This window comes from Carya illinoinensis, chromosome 8, assembly GCF_018687715.1.
Source record: "Carya illinoinensis cultivar Pawnee chromosome 8, C.illinoinensisPawnee_v1, whole genome shotgun sequence".
Classification (NCBI taxonomy): Eukaryota; Viridiplantae; Streptophyta; class Magnoliopsida; order Fagales; family Juglandaceae; genus Carya; species Carya illinoinensis.
Genome location: NC_056759.1, coordinates 6,219,271 through 6,234,418, shown reverse-complemented (window position 1 = coordinate 6,234,418; position 15,148 = coordinate 6,219,271). Strand labels below are relative to the sequence as shown.

At 32.7% G+C, this 15,148-nt stretch overlaps 1 protein-coding gene across 1 annotated transcript; it reads right to left on the bottom strand.

Moving 5' to 3' along the window:
* Positions 1-216: 216 nt before the first annotated feature.
* LOC122317893 (GATA transcription factor 25-like) lies at positions 217-7,164 on the bottom strand. The gene is made up of 7 exons (XM_043134948.1): positions 6,607-7,164; positions 6,183-6,263; positions 5,960-6,096; positions 1,920-2,027; positions 1,630-1,735; positions 868-927; positions 217-737 (listed from the first exon to the last, which is right to left on the bottom strand). The coding sequence occupies exons 1-7, from the start codon at positions 7,132-7,134 to the stop codon at positions 630-632; spliced, it is 1,128 nt and encodes a 375-aa protein (XP_042990882.1). The 5' UTR covers positions 7,135-7,164; the 3' UTR covers positions 217-629.
* Between the last annotated feature and the right edge of the window lie 7,984 nt (positions 7,165-15,148).

Here is a 15,148-nt window from a genome sequence, read left to right as displayed (position 1 = left end):
AATTTTAAAATTTATCTTCTAAATTAAATTAAACTACGTATTAGATAGCATGTGAAATAAATGTTTTCAAATATAATTATTCTAAACATAAAGATGCAAAACAATAGTTTCCAAAATTTTAGTCCATCTACGAAATGAAATGATGGATTGAGTATTTATATAACTTATACATAAATTGCTCGAGAACAAATAAACTATTTTGTTAATTCCGGGTACTGAAAATGAACAAGTCATATCTCTTGACTATTTTATTGAAAAGATTTAAGAAAAAAGAAATGCTATAGACTTTTACTGAACCGTGCCACGTCATGGGTGTTTGTAGCATCAAAAGTTTTATATGGTATACATGATTACCAATATAGATAAGATAGTTGAGGCTTCATGCTGATACATCAGAAGATGATCCACTGGCAATAATCTTTTGCATTGTGCCAATAATTAAGAAAAGATAGATCCTCTTGCATTTGGTAGATGATGATGATGATGGTGGTGGTGGTAATGGTGGTGGTGGCGGCACTATTACATCTGTACACTGACTGGATGGACAAGCCAAATGAAAGTACTACAAACCTACTTGAATGATGCCAGAGGCAACTGCTATTAGTCTTTTTCGTAAAGATAACTGCAACTCACTGCTCAGCTATTAAAGCCGAGTTATCACCATTTGAGTAAGTAACGAGATTGTTGTTTGTATGGATTCCAGTTCCGCATTCCGAATCGTTAGCTACACCTTCACCCTGATCATGGTTGAAAATGCCCCCAAAAAAACAGAGAGATGCATCATTAAAATTGTAGGGACATTGTAAGAGTAATGTCGATAAAACAATATCGGTAGCCTGTTACCTATACACTTCATGAGAAGCATACCTGATCAGGCAGAGTCAGAGAATGATCATGGGTTTTCTTGGAAAGATCCCTCAAAGCCCCCTGCAGAGTTCCATTGTCAAAAAGTAGGATGATATTGAAAGCAGCGTAGGATGAACACAGAAGCTATGCAGATTTTTTTTTTCTTTGGTAAGACATCAAGAGCCGAGCTTATTTTAAAAGTAATGCCAGCAAAGAATGTCTAAAGTTAAGGGTTCAATTGAAGGATGGGCTGAACATATTACCGGTTGAAAATTTTGCAGATTAAACAATCGATGTCAGAGTATAATAAACAAGAGTAACCAGAAATCTAATAATCATAAACTATGCAAGGTGAAGAAAAGTCAGACACAACAATAAAGGTTTGTGGCATACTCATCCAGAGATTCATGATAAGTTCTTGTAAATATCACCAAGAAGAACAAGTCAAGACTGGAGGAATTATCCGCATAAGATGTGGAAGATGTCCTCATGTAGAAACAGAACGTGTATTAACTATATTTAAATTCAGTTAGATTTTCTTAGAATGTCACCATGATGTCGTGATTAAACTCTTAATGCAAACAAAGATATTGCCAGACTGCAACCACCACTTTATTGGGTGGCTGAAAAATATAAGCAGTACACATAACCTGATAAATCTTACATCATCTAAAGAAAGAGAACATTTTTCAAACAGTTAGGCATTAAAAATGCAAATTTTTTATGTCTACTATAGAACACTTGAGGATAATAAGTAAGCAAATAATTCTAGATAATACTAACCCTGTTTGCCCAAAAAAGTCCACATGCATTGCAAAGAGACCTTGGACCAGCTGGCCCCCGCCGCATCATTGGAGTGGACTTTGAACTTATGCCACAATGTGTACATCTAGGCAAGCATGAAAAAATACAAAAATTAAAAAGATGCCAAATAAAATATTAAGATGTAAATAAGCCCTAGAAATCTGATTAAATATATTAGAACAACAGGAAAAAATATACATTATAAACAAAAGAGAAAAAATCACATCCAACAGTATCTTGGAGGTAACAATGTTTGAGATTAAACTCACGAGGCTTCTTGTGGATTATCATCTTGCCCTGACTCCTGGAGTGCACCCCAATTATAATCTCCTTCAGACTTTTTGGAAGAAGTAAATTGGCCCTTATTACGCTGCATCCTGGTACAGTATAGAATATAAGAATCAGAAACAGAAAAGCCTAGATACATACAAGTGTCACAATAATGACGACTAGCAAAAAAAAATAATGCAAGACCAAATATAAATGGTACTTGGTTGAAAAATAATTAAAATTTCTTCCCCCTCCCCTCCCTCCCCTCCCCTCCCTTTTTTCTCATAGCCTTCTTAGACAAGATTTCACAAGACATGTTTTGCAAAGAATATGCACTAAAATAGATTCAATAGATCATTTGTAAGAATGTGTTATATATATATATATATATGTAAAAATCATTCTAATGATGCCAAGGCTTGGAAGGAAGACCAATCATCATATTAGACTGAAACTAGACTACCATGCCCACCTAGCCAAGAAGCTTTTGTGGTAGTGGTTTTATTTTTCCTGTTTTAAGGGGAGAAGTTCCAAGAACATGATATAAATCCTTAGGGGAATAGTGTTCGTACTATTTTGATTGACTATCTACAAAAAAGAAGTAGATTGGGGTATACAACAACTATATCTAGATAGAGAGAGATAAGAGCAAGAAGATCCTGGAGACTGAAACTAGAGAGACACAGATTATTATCATCATTTAATGGAACAATTCATTGAAAAAGAAAGGCTTGAGATTGTTAATGGTCCTTGTATGGTCTCCAAAACTCTGATCATTTATTTACTTCCATACACAACATGTCAAGCAAATCTACATCAATTTCCAAAATGTCCCACTATGATGGTTATCGGTGCACCCCTACAGCATGCCAACAGCTCTACCACCCAACTAAGTCTGTATTAGCTAGACACAACTTGCCATGATGCACTAGCTACCTCACAGTGTAGTAAAAAGATGATCCACAAATTTACCATACTTCTATGACATGCAGCACCAATCGACCATCATCACATGTCTCTTCCTCAAATTGTTCAAAGCAAGGATCTTCCATGCACAGTCATCCAAACAATGAAAGTCGCTCTCATAGCTTTACTCCAAATGGACTTCTATTGGAAAATAATGTTGTCGTGGAAGATAAATGAATTGTAGAATGAAAACCTCTTGTACCCATTTTTGGGATAAACTCTGGCGCATTTTATCTTCTACTCCCCATCCCATCTCACTCTAAAAGAATACAGCTGATCATAAAACAAGGGAATGAGGCCCACCCATCAATCTTGTGCCATACAAACATATTACACTTCCCAATGAGGAGAATCATTGATGAGTTCAAAGCTATCTGCCATCAATGCATCATACCAGAGTTTTATTGTGTTTTCTTCCCCCCCCCCCCCCCCCCCCCCCATCTCATATCTGATGTGTTGGAAGAATTCCCCCAAAACCCTCCGAATGATCTTCAATAACCCCATCTCATAATTCTTACTCGCTTCATTTGAGCTGCAATACCCATTCACGGTCGTACTTCGCATCTACCACCATTCTCTAAAGGTTGCCTATTTTATAAGCTTAGTGCCAAAACCACTTCCCCATAAGGTCTCTATTGAAGGATAGTAGGATGCTAACCCACACCACCTTCAAGGACTAGGGAGCACACCTCAGTCCATTTCACTAAATGGAACTTCTTCTCTCCCCCCAAACCACCCCATAAGAAATCCCTGTGTAACTTCTCAATACATTCCATGCCAACAGGGAGGGGAAACAGAGAAATAAAAAGCGGGTCAGTTTGAAAGAGAATTGTTAATCAAGGTTACCCTGCCTCTCCTAGACACTTCACAACCTCTTCCATCCAGCCAATCAACGTTCAAGTTTCTCCATATTACCTCTCAACTGTCTTGGCTTTCAACCAAGTTTCCAAGAGGAGATCTAAATATAGGCAATGAAGACAACCACCATCCTAAGATATGGGCCAAGCCCTCAATATCATCTACATTGCCCACAAAATTTGAAAAATGCACTGTGGAGATGCATGGGGTAGACATTCATGAAGATTGAAAAAAGCATTGTGGAGATGCATTGAGCAATCTAGCAGAACCATTTTCCAAAAACCGCACCTCCTCAACATACACAACAAGAAGCCCCAATTTTTTTATTTTTTTTTTTAATGTCGGGGAACCTCTCCAAGGCAGGGCCATTCGGAACTACCCCTGCGGAGTAAACTCCGGTCTCGTGCACCACGCCCACAGAAGTTTCCCTATACGGAATTGGTTAAATCGCTGGCTTTTTTCACCCAGGAGTGTGGCACCAAATGATTATTTGCACCCATGAGGTGTTGAACCTTGGACCTTGAAGGGAGTGATACCTCAAGACCAAGGCCTTCACCATTTGGGCCAAACTCTTGAGGTTAACAAGAAGTCCCAATTCATATCATTATATACTTTTTCTAAGTCTGAGTTGCAAGGAATACCCAGCTAGTTGCCCGAATCTTAGTCGGTCGTCCAAACACGCAATAAGAAAAAATTAGCCCACCCTTTTCCCTAAAATGTATTATATTTCCTTTTATATTTTATCAATGTCTCCTAAAAAAGAAGGGATAAGAAAAGAAGATAGAAGTACAAGCATACCACATCCAATGAGCAACTCTCCCAGAGAAGATAAAAATATTCTTCATTTAGAGAGTATTAAAGCAATATTAGATTTTATTTTTAGTTATAAATGCGTAGAAAAGTCAAAGACTTTAGAATTACGATTTTTTAAAGTAGCTTAGATTTATCACAAGGGTAATGCACACCTACAACTCTTTTACAATTATTTTACAACCCATCTTACAATCAACCAATGCAATATGCCACTCCATTCAAAATGAATTTCAATTCACGAAACTGTCCTCCATTTTATATAGAGTTGTACAATAGTTGTAAAAGAATTGTAAGTAGATCATTTTCCTTATCACATTTTAGTACCTATCAATCAATCAAACGGACTTATGTGAGTTATGTACTCTTAAACACTGTACAAGGTTTTCCTAAAGTTTTCTGCAACATATTAGAGTTTTTTGGTCCTACTTCATTCTTGTTTGTGTAGTCAATTTTTGGTTCCTATACATCATCCAACTCCTTGAAAATTTAGATAAAAAAATAAGTTGACGTATCATCACTATTGTCCACAGCCATATGTGCCTCACCATCACGTTGTTGAGTCTTTAAGTTCACCATGTCTTCAAGCCTTTCAGCTTCACCAAATATTCAGTCCCCTTACGTTCATGGAGGGTTTTGATGGGTAGGTTCATGAAGGATACTCATTCGCCAAAAGAGTGCCCAAAGTTTACAAAGGTGGTTTTTTTCATAAGGCAGTTAGACTTTGATAAATCTAAATCTCCAAAATGCATGGAGTTGTCCAAGTAAAAATCAACTAGTACACACAACAGTGTCAAACTCTTACATCCACCAACTTAAGTTTTTTTTTTTTTTTTTTTTAATGGTGTGAAACCTCACAAAGGCAGAGCCCTTCGAGCCCTAACCCTGGGAAGTAAATTCCGGATACATGACCCTAGTCATCAAAACCATGTACCAGGTAATCCTGGGGGAACTATCAGCATAAAATCTAACCTAGGAGCGTAGGAATAAACTGTTCATGCCAAGTTCGCCCTTTGATTCTTGGTAGCACCCTGACAGATAAATCCACCTAATCAGTTTGATATCTATCCATATCAAATAAAAACTTTGGAAGGTTTTTATTTTTTTGATAAGTAGAATCCTTAGAAGGTGTAGTAGTTTGAATCAAAGAGCTATTTAAGAGATAAATGAACTGGATTTTTTAGCTCATGATTTAATAAAATCAAGCTTCTAAAAGAACTGTATGTGAACATGAGTTGAGCTCGCTTTTGATTCATAGGGATCAGATCTATTTGGACCACACACACACACAAAAAAAAAATTTTATAAGTAAAAATATTAAATATATATAGATATATATATATCAATAGGAGTAACCAAGTATACTAAACGCATACAAGAAAACACACACACAAATTAACCAAACCTGAGAGCAACCTCCTGACGAACACTATATCTAACTTTCTTATCGAAGCATCGCTCTTTTCTCTTCTGCCGGAACCTATTCAATGAAGCTGCTCTTTGCGGTTGACTACACTTTACAGGGTACTCCATCACGCCACCCTATAGAAAATGAAGTCGATTAAAAAAAGCATCCCATGACATTATAAAATACAAATGTCCAAAACATTCATGGTTTGAGGAAGTACCCTCTGGTTCTGAGGCAACATTTCCGCTTGTGGGCCTGAAGATAGTTCGCATCCACCTAGAAGCAGCAACACCGCTTGAACCTTACAATGCAAACCAACAACACGACTTCATAATCAAAATCTCAGAAACATGTAGAAGCGGAACCACAATCCTCCGTTTAGTTGCAAATAAATTTTCGGAGAGAAAAAGTGGAATTTGGGCTGATCTTTCGTTGCATGCTGCTTCGTTTTCATCAAAATAGGTGAAATTTAAATCTCATTGAGCTCATTTGATTTTAGAGTTTAGTTATCTCATCCCAGATAGAAAAGATTATACTTTCAAAATTTCAGCTTCTTTTCTCTTCCCACATTTTCTCGGCGCCCAAACAGCATATCAAAAGAAACACTAAGAAACCCTAAACCAGATAATAGAGAAGCATTGCACCTTATCGGGGGTGACAGAGTCAAACACATAAACTTGGCCTCGAAACGAGAGCGTGAGCTGGCTGGTGCCGTCGTGACGCTGAACCACCATCTCCGAGGCTCCACCATCACTACCACCATGACTGTACACAGCGTCAGCAGTGACGTCATCGACGACAGCGCCGACTGAGCCGGCAGCGTCGTCAATTGAGTGGGCTTCGTAGCGAATGAGGGAGTTATCGATTGACTCGGCGGCGCCGGCGCCGGAAACGTCGTCGTCCTCGGCTGCCGCGGAGATCTGGTTGGGCATGTTCAGGGTCTGTGAGTGTCCGTACATTGGGATTTCCGTAACTGAAGCGAGTTTAGATGGGGCATTACAGAGGCAAACAAGCGCAGCGAAGAAAACCCTAAATCTAGGGTTGGGAAAGGGAAATAACGGGGAATATATGCACGTATTAGAAGAGATTGTCTTTGGAGCTTTTGGAGCTCGGGAGAGGACTGTATGCAATGGGGAAAAGATGGCCCTGGAAATAGTGTAGGTATTTACCATGTAATGCCCTCCTCTCCTGGATTTTGTGGCTTTATTTTTTTCTGATTTTGTATTTCAATTTTTTTTTAATTTTAAATAAATTTAATTTTTGTCACTTATACTTTCATTGTTATTCCTTTTACAAAAATGATATGTATAGTTAATTTTACATATTTTTTTATGTGTTTTATTAATATAATTGATTATATTTTTTTAATATAAAATAATTATTTTAATCAATTATATTAATTAAATTTTTAAATAATACGTAAAAATAATTATATATAATAAAATTTAATTTGACCCAAAATACATACATAAACCTTATCTTTATTTTTCAAAGGGACAAACCTTTTCGAACTCAAAACTCTTTTACTTTGAAGTTTTAAGTGGGAATCGATATAAGACTTCTATTATTTTTTAAATTTTGAGAGTATTGATCTTTTATTTTATTATTTATTTATTTATTGCTTAATGATCGGAGAGAATATGATGTCATAGGGTCAACTGGGACCCAAAGAAAATTCATGGTAAGGTAAGCCCATGAGCTATATTGGGGTTGGCCCAAACAATTCCATTGAGACTGAATCGAGCTAAAATCTCACGGCCCAAATTTCTATTGGGCCAGAAAAGCCCAGCACGTAACTATATGAATCGACGAACCCAATGTTCACAAACATGGAATGTCAGTTCTAATTCAGAATAAATTTGAATCCCATTTATTAGAAGACGCGTAAAGATCTGCTCAGTACATAGTCCGGATTTTGTGCTTATTGGTGATTTTTTTTTTTAATTAGAAAAATGATAATTCCAATTATAAGTGTGTAAATATTATATAATCATTTTGTAAAAAGTGAGTAAATACGGGACCTACATAAAAATAAATTAATTTTTTAATAATAAATTTTACTATTTTTCAAAATAATTGTATAGTGCTTGTGTATTCTACGACTGTACAAAACATTACTCTTTTTATTATATATCAAAGATAATGGTCATTTGGATCGGCATATAGTTGATGTGGCTTCACTCTTGGTTCGTACTGCGACAATAACCAATTAATTTTAGAGAAATAGTATTTGTAATCGTGGTTGTGCAAGTATTGTACAGTTTCTTTAAAAAAAATGAATTAATACGAGACTCATATAAAAAAATAATAATAATAACTTTTTAATCATGGATCTCACTCTTTTTTAAAATAATTATACGATATTTACACACTCTACGACTATACATAACATTACTTTTAATTTTAAAGGAGACAATTTAGAGTGGGAAGAGAGTGTTATGACACGAGTGCGTTGTGACCCAACAAATTGCACTAAGGATTATGGTCCCCCTCTTCTTTTTACCCTTGTACTTTTGGAATTTGTGGTCATTTGATATAAAATCTTTTTTATTTTTTTAATGAATCATGTTTGAAATGATTTTCCTTAAGTACGTGGACAGACATTGGAAGAGAACAAGGAACCAACGTGTGAAATAAGCTACTTCCAAGGAGGTGGAGCGAACTCGATTTTGTTTTATGTATTTGTTAGGTTAACGTTAATCTATGAAAGAGACAGTTTCCAAGTATGTATATGATGTGCATTATTAAACCTAAGCTGGTATTCAATGTTCTTGTTCAGGAGCAATCAATATCAATCCTACGAACACCTTTATTAATGAAAAGGACGAGGAAATAGTTGAGAAAGATGAGGATTAAAGTAGATAAGTCACGTGAAGCTACCTAAGCTGTGGCTGATATCAAAGTATGAGTGCAAAATTTCCAAATTTTTGGGGCCACTCAAAATATTTACGTTTATCATTATTTTATAATTTCTTTATTAAAAATTATCATTTATTTCAAAATTTTAAATGGATAAAAAGAGATTAATTTAATTATGTATTTTATATCTAAACACTTTATACTGTTTTTTTTTTATCATTTAAATTAATTAGAGCTTTATTATACATAAGTCTACACACCATATCTTTTTTTATTTAACAAAATTAATTTTTTTTAAATTTATTCTTCTTAAACTAATTCAATTCTTTTACTTATTATTTATATATTAAATATTTGATAAAAAATAAAAAAATAAAAAAAAATTGTGATATTAGCTTCTGTTTATAAATTTTCAAATTAATTTTAGTAAGTCTGTCGTATGCTGATCGGGTCAAGATTGAGTGCGATGATGTGACGATGGTTCTTGGATGGAGGAGCCACGCTTGGATTGCTTATCCATGTATTGAATTGGATATAAGTGCAAACAGTTAAAAATAGCGACAGTAAGATTTACGTGATTGGATGTTAAAGTTATGTTTAAAGTTTTTTTTTTAAGGTGAACCTAATTATATTCGGTAATTTTATGATTCTACAAATTTTAGTGGTGTCACTTTTTTCTAAACTATTTCACCAGCACACCTGTCTCAACCTTTTAACTTACGTCACTTCACAATCGTATAGCATGCCTCTCTACATCTCTCTCATCTCTTTTCTCTTTTTTTTATTAGTGGAGCTATAAAATTTAGGCTTAACAGTTAACACAATTTTATACCCAATTCCTCTCGTCACAATTTGTACATTGATAATTTGATAGTGTAAGGGGATGTTTGTAATAGTTTTTCATCCCATCTCATTTACTTCTCAGAGGCTTTTGGAGGCAAATCTAATTATATTTGGTAATTTTACAAGTTTTCATGGTTCACTTTTCTCTTAACTATACCACCGTCACATCTGTCTCATCCTTTTAATTTATGTCACTTCACAACTGTATGACATGCCTCTCTATATCTTTCTCGTATCTTTTCTCTTTCTTTTATTAGTCGAGCTATAAAATTTAGGCTTAATAGTTAACATAATTGTATACCCAACCCCTCTTGTCACAATTTGTACATTGATAGTGTAAGTGGATGTTTGGAAAAAAATTTCATTTCATCCCATCTTATTTCCTTCTCAAAATCTTTTGAACGTGAATCTTATTATATTTGGTGATTTTACAAGTTTTTGTGGTGTCACTTTTCTCTTAACTACTCCACCGCCACATCTGTCTTATCATTTTAACTTATGTCACTTCCCAACGATAAAATAGACCTCTCTGTATCTCTTTCATCTCTTTTCTCTTTCTTCTATCAATTGAGCTATAAAATTTAGGCTTAACAATTAACACAATTATGTACCCAACCCCTCTCGTCACAATTTGTATATTGATAGTATAAGGGGATGTTTGAAAAAGTCTTTTATCCCATTTCATCTAATTTCATATCACATCTCATTTCATTTTAAAAGTCTTTTGAAGGTAAATCTCATTATATTTGATAATTTTACAAGTTTTCGTGGTGTCACTTTTCTCTCAACTGCTCCACCGCCACGTCTGTCTCATCCTTGTAACTTACGTCACTTCACAATTATATGACAATCCTCTCTATATCTCTCTCATATCCTTTCTATTTTCTTTTGTCACTTGAGCTATACAATTTAGGCTTAACAGTTAACGCAATTGTATACCTTTATACCCAATCCCTCACGTCACAATTTGTATATTGATAGTGTAAATTTATGTTCTGTCCACAATATTTTTGTTTTACAAGAAAGGAAACATAACAACATTAAAGATCTGTGTTTAACTCTTATCTGCATCTCTATACCTTCTCGCGTCATGCATATCAGGTATCATTATCTGCTTCACTAGTTAGTTGATCATCAACACGTGTATTCCAAAGTTACAATATCTCAATTTGATATAAGAGTGAGTGTATTGCAATTGATATTCCTATGAATTGAGCCACATAAGTCACTTCAAATTTAAATAATTTTAACAAGTTTTGATATTATCAATATCTCTTTAAATATTTGTGTAAATTTAAGGATTTCAATTTAACGGCTAGGTAAATCTCTAATAATTCTGAGGGGATTAGGACTTATGACTATTAGGAAACAACTTCAAGGCCTGATCGATCGAACTACCTCAAGAGTTTGCTCGAAAAATAGATATGAATAATATCAAATAAAAAAAATATCAAGTCTATAAAAAGATTATACCAAAATAAGTTTATAGACTAATAATTGATTGTAATACATCATATCTATTTTACACTAAAACAACCTCATAATATAAAGTAATGTATAATCTCGCATCACTTTATAAACTTAATTTTATTAAATCTCTTTGTTTGATATGTGGATTTAACGTCTCTCGGCGAAAGCTTTTCAAATTTGTCAACATAATTCTTTTTAGATTATTTTATTATTATTTATAAATAATTTATTATTTTCTATAAATTATTTACAAATTATTTTATTACTATTTATAAATAATTTGAAATACTTTTTAAGATTATGGGGCCTAACGCTTGGTTTGTTTTTATAAACTTTCTCATTTCATTATTATAATTTTTTTATTTTTTTAAATAAAATATAAAAAATAATTCAATTTTTTTAAATTATAAAATAAAAATTATAATCTATCAATATATTATTCGTTATTCTCGTCTCTAAAACCGAACCAAGCCAAACTCTACGCGGGTCAGGGACTGAGGATCGCTACGCACCAAACAATCACGCACCCGTACGGAAAAAATGTAATGTCAAACCATAGTCCAATTGAGATCCAAGTGTCTGATACGTATCGTACGATTTTGCTGACTTTAGGGCCCAACCTCGTTATCTACACACCCACACAATCAACATATCCCATAATTTCTTATTAATTAATCAAGCATCTATCAATTATCACATTCTAATTAAACCACGCAAATTTATAAATTGATGTATATTTATTTGATAAGTTAAATTTAGTTTATAATAAAAATATTTTTATAATTTAGTATGCTGTAGAATTAAATCACGCAACTATATAAATTTATTTTTATGAATTTCCTTTATACCTAAAACATGTATGTTAATTTTATGAATGACCTATGAGGGGGCCTTACGACCCAAGCTCAAAGGGTTTGGGCCGTGAGGTACAAGGGGGCCGAGGGCCAGAGAATAAGAAAGGAAGTGCGCTAAAGGTTCGTCTAGGAAGCCTATGTATCGAGCCCAGCCTGGCCGCAAGGTAGTAGGAGGGCACGCCACAATTAAGAATCACTCAACACTCAAGTGGCCGACACGACCCTACGACTAAAGATGAGAATAATGTTTGCCTCAGAACCCTAGTGGCTGGACATGTCTAAGGATGGGGCGCACTTATCCGAGAGCACGCCGCATTAAATGAGACATAATGGAGGGTACATTACAACCAAAGACCGCATTGCATTCAATGCGCTCCAAGGGCTAGACATGTGACGACGTGCTCCCTATGATGTTAGAGGTCAGCACGACCATGCTCTGGAGCCCTGCAACCTGGCAGAGAAGTTGATATTAGGTATGACTCGAGTACAAACTAACACCCACGATCTTCCTTAGTAGCTGAGCCCAAGCTAGATATAAATACCTCACTCCCACTAGGGAGACTCTAAATCTTCTTCTTTTACTTATTACACTTCATTCTCCATAATTCTATGGAGAAAATAATCATCGACTTTGGCATCGAAGGTACTCCATATCACCTTAAAACCCACACTTTTTTTGATTGTATGTTTTGATTTTGGGTCATCATGGAACAGTCCAAACTACAAAATACAATATCAACAGAATCCATATATTGTTCTTTGAATTGTCATGTTAGATAAAATCCAAACTAAACAAATAGTGAGCAAATACAAAATCTTAAATTGGGGATCATAATATAATTATATTGAGATAGCGAAACAAAATGTGCATATTTAATGGCGATTCATTGGTTGACTCGTTGTTTAAAATGTTTATTATAGTCATTCACATGGGTTATTACCAGATCATTTTAATATTGATATTGCTTTTGATTATTTGTTAGAAAATAATTTGTACAGTCTTAGGGTAGACAGATTTCATGTACTCACTTTAAAAAAAAAAAGAAAAAACAAATTCAAGATTCACATAAAAAAATATTTTTTTAATAGAAATGCACAAAATCTTCACACCATATAATTATATATAGTATTATTTAATGCCTAAAATGGGTAGTGATAACTTACTTGTAAATTGAATCAAGTCCATAACACAAAGATTATTTTTTGCCAATGTAGAATAGTCACAAAAATTATGGATTCAACCCCCTCATCTAATGTATAAAAGAAAAATAATACTTGCCGAAGTTCTTTAGTTGATATAATTGTTTTAAACACATAAATATAATAATAACTTCTTCTTCTTTTTTTTTTAAAATTCATGACATAATGTTCCGGTCGAATATAAAAGGATCTTGAAAAAAGAAGAAGTAATTGCGGGCTATAATAATTCTTTTTTTAAGAGAAGGGTTGTAATAAATAGCTTAAACTATGATGTCTACAAATCCTTGTAGATGCTTAAATCTTCGTTACATAACATATAATATTAGCATGGTTTGGATAATGAGTTGAGATAAAAATTAAATAAAAATATTATAAAATTAAAATATTATTATAATATAATTTTTGTTTTGAAATTTAAAAAATTAAATTTTTTATTATATTTTATTTGAAAGTTTAAAAAAATTATAATAATTAGATGAAATGAGTTAAGATGATTTCTAAAAACACACGAGACCTAAAATTGATGTTGTTAAAAAAGTATGGAACTTCTAGGTAGAAGGGAGAATTATAAGGATGTCAAACGTTATACAACATATGGTTGTTATTTTATAATAAAGTTTTCAATTAAATTGGGTTTGAGAAAATTTCCTCCAGTTCATTTAAGAAATTAACACGTATCTTTGAACATGTGATAAGTGTATATATATATATATATTTATGAAATGACACGTGTCAATTTTTAAAATTAGATTAATGTGTTGGAGTAAACTTCTTAACTTTGTCCGTTGTCATATATTTCCACGTTGAATAATAAAAATTGACAATATATACAACCTCATGTAAATTTTGACACACTCTAATTTTTTTAAATCTATCTTATTCTTATCAAAAGTCTGATGATTTGATGACGTATGACCTGATTTTCTAAATAGAAAATCTGGACTAGAAACCCCCATCCCTGTTGTATAAATATATATATATATATATATATATATATATTATTCTTATATGTTATAATATTATGTACAATATCAAATACCCATTGGTTTGTTCAAAATAAATAGGCCAAGGAAGATACTTCATGAATTAGAATTCACCTTACTTGAATATTATATGTAAAAATAAATGTTTGGCCTATACAAATATTTTATAAAAGTAAAATTGTAAACTCGCATTACTTGACGTGAGACATCTTATTATAAAACTTTTTTTTATAATTATTAAAAAAGCTTTAATTTTATATTAAAGGTATATAATTACTTTGTAATTACTTTTGTAATATTTTTTGTGTAGATCTAACACTTCTCATAAATAATGAATTGACAAAGAGTTATCATCAAGTTCAAGCTTCATAGCTCAAATTAATGAATTTATATGTGGAAAAAAATGATTTTGTCGCAATAAAAAATTGATTTTTGACATACTTAACAGTTAACACATTAATGAAATAAATTATACAATAAGAAAATATATTAGTATTTAAATTTTTTAATAATCATAATGAATTATAAGTAATTCATTAAAAAAATACAAATATTAGATCCACAAAAATATAAGTTTACAAACTCACATGTGATCTTAATTGATAATACATTATACATTAGATTTGCATTATAATTTGATATATTATATTAAGTCATGTTAATTTATAATATTTATAATAAGTTAAATATTTCTCAAAAATTAAAGTTGCCGGTATTAAAATTTTCATAAAAGTTTTACAACTACAAAGATATTTTATTAAAATAAATGTATAAAATAACTTAAATTTATATAATATATTAAATTTACTTTATAATAAAATAATTTTATAATTTGATATATCATTTTATATAATATTAATTTATTTTTATAAAATAAGTTTTGGCATTTAATAAGATATATTAAAAATAAAAAGTACTGAAAATCTCCCTCGAATCCGACAATTGCATCAGTATCCACGGGTCTATTTTTCAACATC